The sequence below is a fragment of the Pseudonaja textilis genome, chromosome 13, assembly GCF_049901715.1.
Source record: "Pseudonaja textilis isolate UNSWEBS1 chromosome 13, rPseTex1.2, whole genome shotgun sequence".
Lineage (NCBI taxonomy): Eukaryota > Metazoa > Chordata > Lepidosauria > Squamata > Elapidae > Pseudonaja > Pseudonaja textilis.
The window spans coordinates 15,826,254-15,843,411 of NC_142002.1; the positions used below are offsets into that span (position 1 = coordinate 15,826,254).

General features: G+C 47.7%; 1 protein-coding gene across 1 annotated transcript in view; it reads right to left on the bottom strand.

Annotated features, from left to right (window-relative positions):
- RBPMS2 (RNA binding protein, mRNA processing factor 2) overlaps window positions 1–8,890 on the bottom strand; it is a 31,695-nt gene extending 22,805 nt beyond the window's left edge. Inside the window, exon 1 of the mRNA XM_087941465.1 lies at window positions 8,258–8,890. Coding sequence (XP_087797591.1) covers window positions 8,258–8,311 — 54 coding nt within the window. The 5' untranslated portion in view covers window positions 8,312–8,890. The remainder of the gene's footprint in view (window positions 1–8,257) is intronic.
- Between the last annotated feature and the right edge of the window lie 8,268 nt (window positions 8,891–17,158).

Genomic DNA, 17,158 nt, shown 5'->3' on the forward strand with positions numbered 1-17,158 from the left:
TGGAATTGCACCAGACACTTTGCCAACTGAAGGCAGTGGGGAGAGCACGATGCCCATTTTAGCTGCTGCCTTCTCCATACATGGTCATCCTCAGTAGATCAGCCGAGAGGGAACCCAAGAGAAGATTAAATAGCTGCTTGTTTTTGCCTCGCTCCAAATCGCACTCTAGCTGGGCAAGATACTCAAGTTCTCTGAGATATCTAGCTGCCACTCCTACTGTCAGATGTCATTTTTAGCACAGATTAAACTTACACGTCTGTTCAGAACGACATCTCAGCCTAGCCAATGGGACTTTTATTGCTGCGTTGTCACCCAGAGCAGGGGTCTCCAACCTTGGCCACTTTAAGACTTGTGGACTTCAACTCCCAGAATTCCTCAGCCAGCAAAGCTTGAAGACTTGTGGCCTTCAACTCCCAGAATTCCCCAGGCAGCCATTGGTCACGCCCACTCCTTGCCTTTCTTCCATAGATCTGGATCAGGGGTCTCCAACCTTGGCCACTTTAAGACTTGTGGACTTCAACTCCCAGAATTCCTCAGCCAGCTTTGACCCTGAGCATTTACCTTCACCAGGCTAAACCCCTACAGAGAAGGTCCCAAAACTTTGTAGTTTGGAGCCACCTAATTTGAGGGAAGATATTATCAATGAATTTTACTTATACAAGCAAGCTTACATTAGAAGCTAGACAATAACTTATATTTCTAGCTCCCTTTAATTTATGCATCAGCAATAAGATACTAACAGGCAGGTCTATAATACAGCAGCCTAGCAAAATGCTAGCTTCTGTGATCGTATTCTCTGGGTGTGAAATACAGAGTGAACACATCTGGAGCCAAGAATATCCATTAAATCAGATCACTAAAACCATTCTCTCCAACCTGGGCACCATTCAAATATGTGGGCTTGAGTTCTCCAAAATAACCATGTTGGGACCTGAAGTGCAAGCATCTGCACGAACAAGACCAGGGTTCCGACTTTTATCCTAGTATTAGCCACATTTAGCTTCAAAGTTTAGATAAGAGTAGCCAAAGGGCACATCTGCTGAGACTTTCAATTTAAGACCGTTCTATTCCTCCTATCTTTCTCTCCAGTCTTCTCAACCATTCTTAACCAAGATGGTCCTATTATAAAGCTGAATTTAAACCTTTGGAGGGATGTTCCTCTTGTTGCAAAGTTTGACCTTCCAAGTTGACAATTCCAAGTAGGTCCAAGGGCACCTCTGTTATACTTCCTTCACCAACTTGAAGGAGCAACGGTTAATCCGGTTAATGTTTTACCCTCAAGCTTCGTCCACTATCACTAAGACAAAGCAACAATAGGAGTGAACCCTGTCTTGCAAAGATTACCACCCTCATTTTTCATGACAAGAGAGCCGTTAACAGATGCAGTTACCATCGAAATAAGAGTGGAACAATACAAGATTTTAAACAAGCTGGCTTGATCAATACAAATGCCTCTATTCTTTTCAACATCTGCATTTAAATCAAAGCTAAAACTCAACTCTTCCTATGCTGGCTGTGAAAGGCCTCCTTTGACCCAAGGAATCTCATACACTAGAAAAGTGGGGTATATAACTGTGCCAAGCCATAATGCAGTTTGCTGGGTTTTCATTTAGCGTACTACAGGGTTATGAGGATGCAAAAAAGCACGGTCTGAGGCCCACCAACTTTCTCTTTGCAGATCCAGAGATCTTCAGTAGCCAGGAACAAGTACTCAGACCCCATTTTGGACATGGGGGAGGCTCAGGAGCAAATTGGATGCCATGCCTTGAAGATGGGATCCCTGCTTAAAATGCCTGAAGATCTTTCTCATCAAATGTGGTTCTCCTGACCACGTCAAAAGATGACTGCTTCAAGCTGAAGGAAACTGCAACCGACTGGTTTATGATGTAGCATGATTCAATTAACTAGTTAAGTAGCTAACTAGCATGGCACATCTTAGCAGCAGCCATTTGATGCCGATTCAATAAACCATGGTTTAGTGTGAACATAGGTTTGGAATCAGGCAAATGTATGTACAGCACATCTTTGAAAATAAAGTTTTTTTCTTTACTCTGTACTCTAGGTTTTTAGCAGCCTGACCAAACATATTAGCTGAATTAAGGTGCATACTTTTTTGTATTACACTATCAAGGCTTCCTTGCTTTTTATGCAGAAATAAATTTTGGCTTCAGTGAGTTGTCCTCATCTCTTCAAAAGGCTACGAAAACCTTTTATCTCCCAAAAAAGCTAAGAGCAAAAAAAAAAGTTACTGATTTTTTACGGAAGACCCAAGTATACCCATTGCCGCCCCCTCAAAAGGGGTGAATCCACTCACAAGGGCTACTACTAATACATGAATCACATCCTTCAGGCCAACAGTCCATCTGAACTGCTGTAGTAACAAGAACAGGGTGGCTTGGGGGGAGTGTCTGAAATAGAAACTTAAAAAGAATAAATAGAAGTTTAAAAAGCTGATTTGCTGGAGCTCCAACAGACCACTGCCATTGCTACCTAAGTCACCCCAAAGAATTCTGGACCTGAATTGCCCAATTTGCTCAACAGCTATAAAGGAAAGGACTATAGTAACTGTTGTTGATGTGCACTAAGGCTGCAGATATTGACTGTGTATCTTCACACGGCTGACCTAAAAGCTAGCCAGTCTGTGGTTTTCCAGATGTTGGGACTCCAACCCTCCCCTTTTCATGACTACACTGTCTGGGACTCACACCCCACATAATCCAATTAGACCTAGGAAGCCTCAGGTTCCCCAATGTTGAATTTTTGAACTGAAAGTTGAATGAATGGCCTCTGTTAACACCCAATATTGGTCGCAGTTCATGAGCTTGGTCTGATGTGATGTTTCCCAAGTGTGGACTTCAACTCCCAGAGTTTTCCAGCCAGTGTGCAGTTGAAGTCCACATATCTTAAAATTGCTGAGGTTGGGAAACAGTGGTCTAATGTCCCAAAGGTGCTTTTTTTTCAGGAGGCAATGGGACTTTCTTGTTTTTTCTTTGAAGACGTTTCATTTAGCTTCTCATCCAAGAAGCTTCTTCAACTCTGACTGGATGGTGGGGAATGGAAGGATTTACACTCCTTGCAGACAGCTGGTCATTTGCATCCTTTTAGAGTCCTTGAGGCCACTTGGAGGCCATCTGTGTCCTCAGGGTCCACCTGAGTAGTGCCTGCATCTCAAACTGAAGCGCAAATGGTTCCTGTAGTCTGCAATCTTTCTGGAAATCCATTCATACTCCCGGCACCATTCGAAGGAAGAGAAGCCAAACATCTTCAAAGAAAATCAAGAAAGCCCCGTTGCCTTTTGAAAAAGCATCTTTGAAACAAGCATGACTTGGATGACTGAGAATCTCCATAGACATTGGTCTAATGCAATTTGTTTGTGCAAAAGCAAGCAACGATAAAGGCATCCATTAGTAGCACCTAAGATAAGCAATGGGGAGATATTTATTGCATTGCTCTTAAATCGTTGCAAACCAATCTTTCTACGGGGAAAATTTGCTGGTGGTGAAACAAACCAAGTTTACATATACTCAGAGACAAGATTTGTACAAGTAACTTGATCGTGGTTCATTGAACAAAAACCCAACTGGTTGGGTTCATACAATGCACCAAGCTAAAACCCAATAAAATATATGTTATTAGAATCTTGAACTTAACTATAATATTTACCCTCCAGCAGAATATAAGAGAATCATCCCAGCCAAGCAGATTGTGTTTTTGCAGCTGTTAATGATTTAAATATTGAACAAGGGGTGCCACTTGTTAACCCAAAGGCTGTATCAGGCTGAAAACAACATATCTAGGGGCTGAATTCCAAAATGGGATACAGTGCCCAATTTTAAGTTTCAAGGTTTTCAAAGGATGTACCTTAAAGGATCCATTTGATGAGTCATGCAAAATCAGTCAAATGTTTTGATCCTATCTACTCTGGTAGGTCTGAAGGCTGCAGCATCTAGTGGTAGTGAGGTCCCAGGCAGTCTTCAATTTTTATCCCCAGGACAGAATTGGGATGCTCAATTAAACCTGTCCCTAGATAAATAATTCTGCATTCTTAAGAATGCAGCCTGGCCTACACTTCACCTGTTCCGAACTAGCCACGTAGAAGCTGATGCCACGAATCTCATTCTGCAGCATGGGTCTCCAAGCTTGGCACCTTTAAGACTTGTGAATTTCAACTCCCAGAATTCCCTAAATTCTGGGAATTGAAGTCCACAAGTCTTAAAGGTGCCAAGCTTGGAGACCCCCGTTTTACAGCCAGCTAAATAGATACAACCCAATATCCATGTGAGAATATACTTTCTTGCAGTGAGGTTACCTCCTTTCCAACCCCCTCGGGAACTGTTCTGCTGTCAATTTCTATAACTTCCTGGGATAATGGAAAAAAAACATTTAATCGGCCAAGTTACTTGGAAAGATATAAATAACACACAGGGCAACTGCAGGACACCAAGAATGTGCTCTTTGGTCAATAAACTTTTAATGGTCAAGTTTGGTAATCTGCACCCCTTGGAAAAGGTGCTGGTTAGATATTGGGAGGGGCTGTGCCAAACCAGATAAGCCCAAATTGTCCTTGATTTGAAGTTAATCACACAGGCCGAGCGCTGGAACCCTGGAAGGCTACAGAGCGTGTCTTTATTCCCCCTTGTAACTAAGGGCTCTGCTCTTCGTCTCTGTGAGATGTAAACACATTTGCTGCAGCCATATATAGAGAGAAACCGAGCTTGTCTATTTAGACAAGAAACTTCCTACCTTGGCTGGATTCACAGAGTTTGCTAAGCCACAAAGTGGTTGGGTGTCATACATAGCGCTAAAGCATTGTACGTGTTTATTTTTTAAAAAACCTGCTATTATGATTTGTCACTCATTGTTTGGTTTAGGGTGTTAAACAGTGACTAAACAAGCTATGGTTTATAAGGATGTTCAACACTTACCCTTGAGAATTGCCAACCCACAAATAAGGGTATTTTATTTGGGGGCTCCAATAAGCCATGATTAAACAGATAGCAACTGGGTACATGACATCAAAAGGACCCATTTAATCAATCTTTAGTATAGCCATTCTAAATAGGTTGGACTCCCGTTCCCATAACCCTCAGCCAATACGATATAATACTACAAGTGGCAACTCAAATGGACATACATGGAGAGGATCACTTGGAGGTATCTTAACAGAGTTTTGAACTCCTCCTTCCTGGAATCATGTAACTGAAGATGAAGGCAAACATAGACAATGAAGAAGATTGGTTGGGGTTGTGGCCCAACCACACTGGGAGGGACAGTCACTATCTCCTTGTGTCCGATCTTATCTGATGCTTGTGTTTAGTACAAAGATAAACATTCTTCCTCACCCCTTATCGAGATTTGGAGAAAGCTCTCCAAATCTCGAGTGATGTTGTGATTAGTGTGTTGGATCTGGAACAAGGAGTCCCTGATTCAACTCAACTCAGAATTGCTATGGAGGCAGGAAGAAGGAATCTATATAAGGCCAAGGGTCCCCAACCTTGGCAACTTCACAATTGGTGGACTTCAACTCCCAGAATTTCTCAGCCAGCATGGATAGGCTAAAGCTTGGAGCTGCAGCATGGCTGGCTAAGGAATTCTGGGAGTTGAAATCATAAAATTGCCAAGGGCGGAAACCCCTGATGTGGGCCAACTTGAGCTCCTAGAAGCTAGCAAGAATCTCCCAGATGACCTTCAACCCCGTTAGCCTTTTTGTAATCTGGGTGTCCCTCCCAGTCTTTTGGGTTAGCTAGAAGGTTAGGTGAGCCCTGCTGATGACAAAGCTTTTTATTCTATTATTTTATTTTAACCAGAGTGTCATACTTCTAGCGTGGCTTTAATCTTGCAGGTTCAATCCTAGTGATCTTCCAATAGGACTAAAAAAAACTAGCTTGAAATTCTGAAGAACTGTTGCCATCCCTAGACACAAATGTGATCTCACTTGTGTTCCTTTTTCATTTGTCTTCTTTCAGTGTTTCTTTAAGGGAAATGTCTTAACTATTCACAGCAACTATCAAAAGGATTAGAACGGCCCACCGAGAGATTATCCTTATCTTGCAGCCAAAGGGAAAACCGTCTGCTTTTATTATTGCAAATGGAAACATATTGTTAAACCTTTTAGTAACAATTTGTGAATGTGCCTCCTGTAGGGGAATTTATTTAAGAACAGTTTTTTTTCCCCACTCCCCAAGAAAGCTTGCTTTATCTTTTCTCTCTTCTTCAAAAAAGCACGCAAGGAAGCCTCTCTTGGAAACCGGCTCTCTTAACATGTCAGGATTATTTACCCAAATGCTATTAATTTTCCACTTGCAGATTATGGAAATGGAATCTCATGGAAATGATATAAGTCCCCAGAATCTCCCCGAAATTAAAACATAGCTAAATGAGCTGAATGCACTTCCGGATAGTCTATGCTGAATGAGTTCTTTTCTCTGACTGCCCGGACAAAGAAATACGCCAGCAAACTGGCACTTATGCCAGTGCTGCCCTTACATGCAAATGAATTGTCTAAATTAAATGCAGCATTGACATTACACAGACCACAAGCCAAAGTTCAGGTAGCATTCTACCAGCACTAAAAACAAAACAAAGCCTTCAAGCGGAAACTGAAAGTTATTTAGAACATCTGTACATCCAAACAGGAAGATTCATGGAGTGACTGCAGGATATTTAATGTGGGTTTAAATAAGTAGCTTGCAGATAGATTGTTTTTTGGCCTGTTGACTGACAGACAGACAGACAGACAGACAGACAGACAGACAGGAGGAACTGTTTCTTCCTCCTGGCATAAACCCACAAAAGAAAGGCATCAGAAATAGTCTGAACAAAAGACACACAGTAGCCAAGCCTCGGAACTCTTTCTTCATAAAACAGCAGCGCAAATATCACCTTCTAGTATATCACAGCAGTTAAAAGCAAGTTTCGGGTGTGATATGACGTACTACCGACCCCTACACATCCCACCTATACGGCTACATCAGAAAATGGTACTTTTAAGAGCATTTTTCATACATCGTAAGAGTGCAAGGACCCCGCCAAGCATTCCCAGAAGTTAATTCCATTACGGCAATACGCCTGGTAGGAATTCACCATCCGTTAAAGAATTGGATCAAAATTGTTGCCATTTTGCACCAGCAAAGCCCCGTGCCTGTTTTTCAGACGGTTGGGAAAGAACCGAAGGATGCGTTTTTTCCAAAACAGAGGTCAGCTCAGTCTTAAGAACAGGCGCTATTTTTCATTTAAGAACCAATTGGTAATGATAAGCTATGTTTTGACCAGGTTTAGCAACATCCCAGCATCCATGGAGCGAAAGCAAACAACTCCAGCCTTCTTTGTAGAAGGAGGTGGCCAATACAATTTAAATTACATATTTCATACAAGAGAGATGTTGGAGGGAGAGAGGGAAAAAAACAAACCCAGCAATCCACCATCACTCCGAAGCTGGTCTAAGCAGCCACAAGGGTTAGTCAACTTCTCTAGTTAAGTCGCTTCCATCGCTGACCCGATTCTGATATTTTTCCAGGGCTGCCTTTCAATTGTGGTTTTATATATAAGAAAAACACATCCAGCTTTCCAAAAAGTAGGAACTGGCAACCATTATCGTTTTCCCCAATCACCACCTCCAACAACCCCAGAAACAAGAGCCCAGAAATATCCCTCCACCGAAATGTAGCTTTTTGGGGAAGGGCAATGCTGGTTTGGAGAGGGCAGAAGAAGGGGACAAAACCTGCGAAGAAGGTGGGGGGGCACGTCTGAAGAAAGAAACCTCCCCTTTGGGGAGCCCAAAGCCATCCTCAGAGGGTGCCATGCAGAGGTTGGGGGAGAAGAAACATCTGGAGGGCAAAGCCCAGCCTCCATATTGGCCGCTTCCACTTACCTCCCCAAGCCCCCTTCTCCAGGGAAGGGAGGAAAATAGCCCCAAAGGGGCACTTTGGGGGGCAGGCAGGGTGGGGGGGAGAAGGAATCCAAAGCAGCCCAAAAGGGGCAGGAGGGGGGCAGACATGGCTGGGAGGGGGGAATCCTGAGGAAAACAGCCCCAAAGCGGCTCCTGGGAGAAGGGGGCAGGCAGGGTGGGGGTGGGGTGAAGAAATCCAAACAGCCCAAAAGGGGAGTTGGGGTGGGGGGGAAAAGGGCAGGTAGGGGGCACCCAGAGGTCTCTATCCGAGTCCAGCCTCTCCCCTCTCGGACTATATGGAGGACCCCAGGCAGGCCAAGCGCCCAGACCGGCCGTCGGGGCCCCTGCAAGTCCCTTCCCCGCTTTTACCTCCTCCTCGAGGCTGCTGCTGCTGTGCTCGCTCTCCTTGGCCAGGTTGCTCATGGTGGGTGCGGAAGGGCAGCCGGGCGGCCCGGGGCGCGGGAAAGGGGGGGGGGGGAGGGAGTTGAGGCTCGCGGGCGTCGCTCCGAGGGGGCCGCTTCGCCTGGCCGTCAGCGGCGGCTTCTTCTTCTCCTCCTTCTCCTTCTCCTTCTTCTTCCCCTCCGGGCTGGCGGGCTTCCTGAGGCGAGCGGCGGGGCTTGTGCCGGACGGGGGCGGCTGCCGCTGCTGCTGCTGCTGCTGCTGCTGCCGGCGCCGCGGGGCGAGGCGAGGCGAGGTGAGGCAGGTGGCGGGGCTGCAGCGGGGGGAGGCGGCGGGGTGGAGGGTGGTGGTGCTGGCCGAGCTGCGGGGGGCCCCCGAGGTGCGCGCGAGTGCGGTGCAGGTGGGGCGGGGCCCGAGCGCGCCTTATTGGACGCGCCCCGGGCTCGCGGCCAGCTGGGCGACGCGGCCGGCCAATGAGCGGCCGAGGGGCCAACGAGCTGCAGCTGCTGCCGGGGCCCCCGCCAGCACACACACACACACACACGCTCCCCTCACACACACACACACACACACACACACACACGAACAGAACCGCGCAGATGTGCGCGCGCCCAGGCTGGGCTCTGGGGTGGGGCCGAGGCGGCAGGGGGCGGGGGGCGGGGCCCCTCTCGCCCGTCTCCAGGGGAACCCGCCAGCCAATCCCGGCCTCCTCCTGGCCAAAACTCCCCCACCCTCCCCCCTCCACCGGCCCTCGACGGTCCCTCGCACGCGCGCGCATCTTCCCCCCCCCCCCCTCCCGCCCTCCGCGGAAACTTTTAAAACTTTCATGAACTTCCCTTAAAGGGCTCGCGCGCTTTTCTGGCCCGCCTCGCGCTCGGCCCACGGCCACGCCGTCCCGGAGGTGGGGTCGGGGGTGGAGAGGGAGAGGGAGGAAGGGAACCGGGCCGGGGAAAGAGAAGTTGATTCACACATACACACGTGGTTGTGTGTATGTGTGTGTTCTCGTTTGGCAAGGTAGCCAAGGGACCCCTTTGTGGGGGGAGGCGGCGGGGAGGGAAAGGAGACAGGAAAGTCCTGGTTTGGGCACTGGGGGGGGTGGGGTGCGTGGAGGGCGAGGGTCTTTTCTCCCCCCCCCAGGTGGAAAGGATGAAATCGTGTATTCTCACGACATGCCCAAACCGCGACCCCCGTTTTGAGCCGGGTTGGCCGCGTGGGAATGCGACCCCCTGGCTGGGTTGGGTCAAGGAATGGGGCAAACCCAGAGATCTGGGGAAACGCAACCGGGAGGGGGGGGGAGGAAGGCATCGTGGGAACGCGGCCCTCGGAGAGATGGAAGATGCCCCCAACCCCCAACCCCGTTTTCCGTTCCTGCATTCCTAATAATTGTTTGGGGGCTTTGGATTATAGGTGGATTAAAAATAAATAGGTGAATTATTACGCGTTATACGTGGTTTTTTTATAAAAAGAAAGAAACGAGCCTCGGAAAAAGAAACAAAAACCAGCTTGCGATCGGGAAAGGAAATGCAATATATTTCGTTAGGAATTCGCTTTGTTTAAGCCGACATTCCTCCCTGCCTGCCTTGAAATGCGCTGAATCTCTTTAAAGGGGCCCAACTTGCTTGTTTCCGTTACGAAAATCACGTCCCCTCGGCGGCCTTCTCGGACCCCGAAACTCGGCTTTGCTCCTTCTTCCATCCCACTCCGGGTTCTTCCTCGGATCTGGCTTCGATTCCCGTGGCTTCCGTGAAGGATCCGCATCTTTTACCTGGCCGCAATAAAATCCTCCGCCGTGTACACTTCTTGCCGAATTTTTTTTTTTTTCCTCCCCGATTTCCCTGGTGAAATCCTACGGCCCTGGGCTTTCCTCGTGGTGTCCCATCCAGGCTGTAACCAACTCTGGTTTCTCTTGTCCAGATAATCTGCTCGCAAGATTGCAGCCTTCATTCGATTTTATTCCGTCTCCTTTTTCTATAGGGATGCCACCGTCGGAGCGGGAAAAACAACACGCGTCTTCTGGCAAAGGCGGTTGATTGTTGAAGGTCGGGTTCACACAACCCAGGGTTGTTTGGTTTCCACCGTAGGTTATGGCGAGACTAACCCAATTTGCAGTTTGTAAAATTGCAAGTTTGAGGCTTAGGACGTGGGGCGAAGTCTGCCAGTTGTGGCTGAACTGTAACTTTGGGGCGAATGTTTCCTTGCGGGTCTAATCCCACTTGGCCAAATAGAGTGTTCAATTCAATTCATTTCAGTTCTGGAAGTCGAGCACGTAACGAACCCCGGTTTATATCGGGGGAGCTGGAGAATGGGGCGCCAGGAGCAACGATGAGGCAACGGAGGAGGAATTCCGGGTACCAGAAAAAGGATCAAAGGCTGGCCTTCCTTTGGAGCTTCAACGAAGGGATCGTTTCCCCAAAACGGGGTGTGTGTGTGTGTGTGTGTGTATGTGCCAAGAGGCAACTGGACTTTCTGGTTTTTCTTTGAAGACGTTTCTCTTCTCATGCAAGAAGCTTCTTCAGCTCCGACCTGATGATGGTTGGGAAACGGAAAGATAACCAGTTAACTCTTTCGCAGTCTAGATTATTTGCTCAGAATCTAATTGTAAAGTATCTTTGTAGGGAGATTTCCTGGGCAAACAACCTTTGGTTATAAGATCCTTCCAGTCAGAGGCGGAAGAAGCTTCTTGGATAAGAAGGGAAACGTCTTCCAAGAAAAACCATGAAGTCCAGTCGCCTCTTGGGAAAGAGAAAAAGAAACACCTTTGGGACAACCGTGGCGGATGTGACTGAGAATCTCCGCAGACGTTTCCCCAAGTGGGAGACGCCAAATCCGTTTAGGCGACCCGCCAACGAGCCGAGAGGGCATTGCGGGTATTTAAAACTGCGAGTGGGAGCGAGTCTGCACGTGGGAACGCTTCTCCGTGCGAAAGCCGACCCGCCGCGTTGCAAGAAAACCCAAAGGGCTCTCCTGCCTCTAAAAGCTCGGGCAATTTGGGAGAGGGTATCGTTTGCCCCCCTTCCTCCCGCTGTCTATAACCCTGTTGCCCCCCTCAGGTGGGGGGGAATGGGGGGGGGGGCGCTGCCTTTTCGCAATTCCGGGCGAACAATTCTTCTTTATAGTTAATTCCGGGGTGGAAGTGGGAGGCGTCCTTGTGGGAAGGGAAAAGCCTCTCTGCACATGCTCAGGGGCACGGTGGCCCTGGCAGAGTGCGGGGGGGGAAAAAAACCTGATCGGAAGACAAGCGGCGCCTTTGCCAAGCCAGAGCTCGCCTGCCCCAGGATTGGGGGGGGCGTGTTGTAGGGAAAAACCCCGATTTTCTTGGAAAGGGGAGACTGTTATTTTGCACCTGGGTTTTGGGGGTTTGCAAAGAATTCGGGGGCGACCAGGCGGTCCCGATACACACGTTCTCTGGGAGCCCAAGGTCTTGGTTAAGCTTTCGCGTGTGTCCAGGAGACCCTCAGATTTCCTTATTTACGATGGTTGTTTTTTTAATACAGGAAAAAAAAGGGGGTCCAAATGTATCCGCTCGGTTCTTTAGCCCGCATTTTTCGTCGATCGGACCTGTTTTATCTCGGAAAGGCAACCAGGCGAAAGCGAAGCGGAAGATCGAGGGGTGTTAAAAGCTCCCTTCGCTCTTCGGAGCAGAGAAAACGACGAGAGAAATCTCTCTTTCGGCCGCCTCTCTTTTCAGGCATGGAGGTAGCGGAGAGAATGTCTCTCTGTATCTCGACCCTTGGAAGGAAGGAAGGAAGGAAGGAAGGAAGGAAGGAAGGAAGGAAGGAAGGAAGGAAGGAAGGAAGGAAGGAAGGAAGGAAGGAAGGAAGGAAGGAAGGAGAAGGAGAGAGATGGATGAAAATAAGGAACAGAGATTAGAAGAAGGAGGTAGAAGGAAGGAAGGAAGGAGGGAGGCAGAAGGAAGGAAGGAAGGAAGGAAGGAAGGAAGGAAGGAAGGAAGGAAGGAGAGAGATGGATGGAAAGAAGGAATAGAGATTAGGAGAAGGAGGAGATGGGAAGGAGAAGGAAGGAAGGAAAAGGGGCAGGAAGGAAGGAAGGAAGGAAGGAAGGAAGGAAGGGAAGGAAGGAAGGAAGGAAGGAGAGAGAGGCAGGAAGGAGAGGGATGGATGGATGTAAAGAAGGAATAGAGATTAGGAGGAGGAGATGGGAAGGAGAAGGAAGGAAGGAAAAGGGGCGGAAGGAAGGAAGGAAGGAGAGAGGCAGGAAGGAGAGGGATGGATGGATGGAAAAAAGGAATAGAGATTAGAAGGACGAGGGAGGGAACTGTGAAGGAGAAGGAAAGAAGGAATCTCAGCCCGACTATCTGCGTTCTGAAGGTCCCCCTTCTCCGACCCCGTGTAAGGAGCCTCACGTGAAGGCAACCGGCAGGACAAAGGCGGCTCTTCTCCCAGCCAAATTGTAGCTGTGGGCGCCACCAGGGCTCCTTTTCTTAACATTCGGAGTTACATTCGATTAGCTCTTGCGTTCCCACCTACAGCAAGCCCAAGGAACACACCTACTCTCCTCCTTTTCCTCTTCCTCCTTCTCCCTCGGTTGCTAAAGGACATTTTCTCCGGATGCAAGAGATGATTTTGTGGAGAAAACAAAAGGCCTCATCATATCTTCCTCCAACCTGCCAGTGTGGGTGACAAGTCAGGGTGCTGGGAATTCTGGAGGCTGCCAATCCTGTAAAAATTGTTCCTGGGGGGGGGGGGGGATCTGATTTCATCGATCCCTTTGCAAAAAAGCAACGGATTCATCCGGTGTGGCTGTTAAGGTGCCTGGAAACCAGGAGACTGTGAGTTCTCGTCCCGCCTTAGGCAGGAAAGTCAGCTGGGTGCCTGAGCATCTTCTCAGCACACTCACGAGGTTGTTGTGGCAAAAAAAATAGGAAGGAGAAATTTTATGTGCGTTTGCAGGATTTACAACAACAACAAAAATTTACAAAGAAAAAAAAACTATCCTAAAAGGGATCGGTGGGATAGACTGCCCTACTACACCTCCCTTGATTAAGCACATTTAATTCATTCAATTTAATTTTGCGGGGGTGGGGGGGAAGTCAGGTACTTCCCCTGGAGTTCAAGTAGCAGCTGTCATTTAGGCTAAAATCAAAAGGGATCAGCTAACGACTGTTTAAAGCCAGGGCTGTTCTTAATAACCAGTAACTCTTTCACAGTCTAGATTATTTCCCAAGAATCGGGTTGTAAAGTATCCGTATAGGCAGATTCCTGGCAAACAACCGTTGCTTATAAGAATTGTTTGGCGATAAGCTTCATATCTAATCTGTACAATTTGCATTTCATAATAAAGGGAAAAAACGCATTTCATCTGTTAAAACATCCTCTAAGGATTCCTCGGGTTTCAGTCTCTCCTTCCTCCGTGCTTCTGAGTAGCTAGGGCAATTTGTAGCTCCTCACCTTAAGACAGACTGGGAAAAATTTCTGCTTTATTCTCTCCAGCCGAACAAGTCCTACTCTGGGGCGAGAAGGAGAAGGAAGTTCTCACCGAAAGTTTTTGAGTGGGAGTGGTGACGGTGAAAATCCCTTTACATTTTTCCCATCAGGAAATTTTTTGTTTTGTTTTTTTCTCACAGGAAATCTTATAACTAGAATGTCTGGGAATGAAGGGATTTTCAACAGCCGGAAAAGACCAATATAAGATACCGGAAACTTAACTTGGAAGTAGATCATGCCCTTATAACAAATGGATTAATTTCTATACCGCCCATCTCCCTTACCAAGCGATCTCCTGCGAAGAAGATTTTTGAAACGAACCAGATTCCTTGTGGTTTAGCAGGGGAGGAGATATAAATAGTAAGTAAGAGATTAGTAAATGAATTGAAGTCCACTCAATCCAGGATGACCTCATGAAGTCATTGTGGGGCTCGATGGGGTTTTCTTGGCAACTGGAAGAAAGGGGGCTTTTCCTCTTCTTTCTGGATTTCCCACTCCTTCTCCCCACCATTTATTTTGATCAACAATCTGGGATTTCTTATTGTCTCTCAGCACAGCCAGAATTCCTTCTACTTACAAGGCTTAAGGCTATTATTTTTGACACTGGCAGGTACAGGTTCAGAGGAGGTGTTATTTCACACACACACACACCCGCCCCTTCTCTCTCCCTTCCAGCTTTATGGAGAGATGTAGGGAAGGAAGCCCAGGATCTCTGCATGCAAACCACTTGGGCTACTGGCAAGGCACATATTCGGGACGTAAAAGCAGCTCAACCGAGTAAAATCCCAAACAGGCTGGATGGAAGTTTCTGATCAGCCGCTGAGAATCTTTGCTAGTCGAAGGCCGGTGAGGAGGTGAGGGGGGGAGTTTTGGGTCGGCTTGCAATAATTAAGTCTGAGTGAATAATGAACAAATAAGTAGATAAAAAGATGCTTTGAAAAACGATGCGCGCAAGAGGAAAAACAAGAGGAAAAACCTGCAATCTTTGCCTCGTTTACAAAAGCAGCATCAACCCATGAGCTGAGGGTTTTCTGGGGGCGTGGGGGGCAAGACTAGGCTTCCAGCGGCCAGATTTTAGCTCAGAGCTGGAGACGCCCCATTGACTCTCTAACACTGATTTACGGATAATCAGAGTTGGAAGGGACCTTGTAGGTCATCTAGTCCAACCCCCCGCCCAAGTGGGAGACCCTACACCATTTCTGACAAATGGCAGTCCAGTCTCTTCCCAAAAGCCTCCAGGGATGAAGCTCCCACAAAAGTATAGTTTGATTAGATTAACAGAGTTGGAAGGGACCTTGTAGGTCATCTAGTCCAACCCCCCACCCAAGTGGGAGACCCTACACCATTTCTGACAAATGGCAGTCCAGTCTCTTCCCAAAAGCCTCCAGGGATGAAGTTCCCACAAAACTATAGTTTGATTAGATTAACAGAGTTGGAAGGGACCTTGTAGGTCATCTAGTCCAACCCCCTGCCCAAGCGGGAGACCCTACACCATTTCTGACAAATGGCAGTCCAATCTCTTCTTGAAAGTCTCAAGTGATGGCGCTGGCTCTCTAAATGTTGCTGGCTCTCCAGTCAAGGATGCTGAACATCTCCGGTAATATCACAATACTAACTAGAGCATACAAAACATTTGCTAGACCAATACTTGAATAAAGCTCATCAGTGTGGAACCCACATTACGTATCTGATATTAATAAAGTTGAGAAAGTCCAGAAATATTTCACGAGAAGAGTTCTCCACTCCTCTACTCGTTGCAGAATATCTTATGCCACCAGACTCGAAATTCTAGACCTAGAAAACCCACAACTACGCTGCCTTCAGTCCGATCTAAGTATAGCATATAAAATCATACATTGCAATGTCCTACCTGTCAATGAATACTTCAGCTTCAACCACAACAATACAAGAGCACACAATAGATAGAAACTCAAGGTAAACTGCACCAAATTCAATTGCAGGAAATATGACTTCAGCCACAGAGTGGTCAATGTCTGGAATACTCTACCTGACTCTGTGGTTTCTTCCCCAAACCCCAAAAACTTTAACCTTAGACTGTCTACTATTGACCTCACCCCCTTCCTAAGAGGTCTGTAGGGGGCGTGCATAAGCGTACCAACGTGCCTACCGTCCCTGTCCTATTGATTTTTTTTTTATATATCAATTTCATGTATCCATAACTATGTTTATACTTATACCTGTTTTCTAATAATCGCTTGACAAATAAATCAATCAATCTGGAGTGTCAGCCCCTTGCAAGATGCAGGAAGTCCTTGACTTACGCCAACACAACTGGGAATCAGAATTTCCCAGTTGCAAGGCGAGGCAGGGGTTCAATGAGTCACGTTCATTTTTTACAATTGTTTTTGCCATGGTCGTTAAGAGAATCACCGTAGTTGCTAAGCAAACCACATGGTCGTTAAGCAGATCTGGTTTTCCCCCTCTCCCCCCCCACCCCATTGACTTGGCTTGTCCAAAGCCAGCTGGGAACGTCAACAAAGGACAATCATGTGACCCCAGGATGGTTACAACCATTGCAAATACGTGCTGGTTATACCAAGCGCTAGAATTTTGATGACATGAGGATGCTCTGATGGTCGCAAGTGTGAGGACAGGCCATAAGTCACGTTTTTAGTGCCTCTGCAACTTCAAATGGGCACTAAATTATAAGGTGAGGGCTATCTGCAATCTAGGTCAGTGGTCGCCAACCGGTGGGCTGGAGACCACTGGTGGTCCGTGAGAAAATTTGGGTGGTCCACAGAGAAATGTCACCCCTGAAGCAACTAATCCAGGCTGCGCAGGAACACAAGGCTTGCGTTGCTTGCCTTGTGAACAACACGAGGTAGTAAGGGGAGGGGGGAAAGGATGGAGGGGGGGAACTTGCCCCACGCACCCCACGCGCCTGGCCTGGCCACCAAGATGCTTCTTTCTGCTTTCTTCTTCTGCTTTTGGCTGCACGCAAGGAAAGCAGCAAAGGTCTTTCTTTCTCTCCCCCAAACTCCGCCAGAAATGAGTCTTTGGGACCCTGCAAGGCCTCCTGCTCCAAGAAGTTGCGTCGGCTCGACAAGTCGCACAACGTGGCAAGGGAATTCTGGGAGTTGAAGTCCACAAGTTTTCAAGTGAGCCAGTTGGGAGCCCTCTGGTGTAGAGTCTCCCGCTTGGGGCGAGGGGGTTGATCTAGATGACCTCCAAGGTCCCTTCCAACTCTATCAATAACCTGTTTAAGGTTGCAAGAGTGTCCAGTCGCCCCACAAACTGGGACACTTTCTCAGGGCCCCTTTAAAGCTCCTTCTCAGAAGAGAAAGCAGCCTCCAGGAAAGCGGATGTCCACCTCGGAAACTCAAGCCGCCTCTATAAATGGCACCCCGGGGCTGTGCTTGGTCACGGCCGCTGCGCCGCTGCATTCTTTCCCGCCCAGGGACTGCTG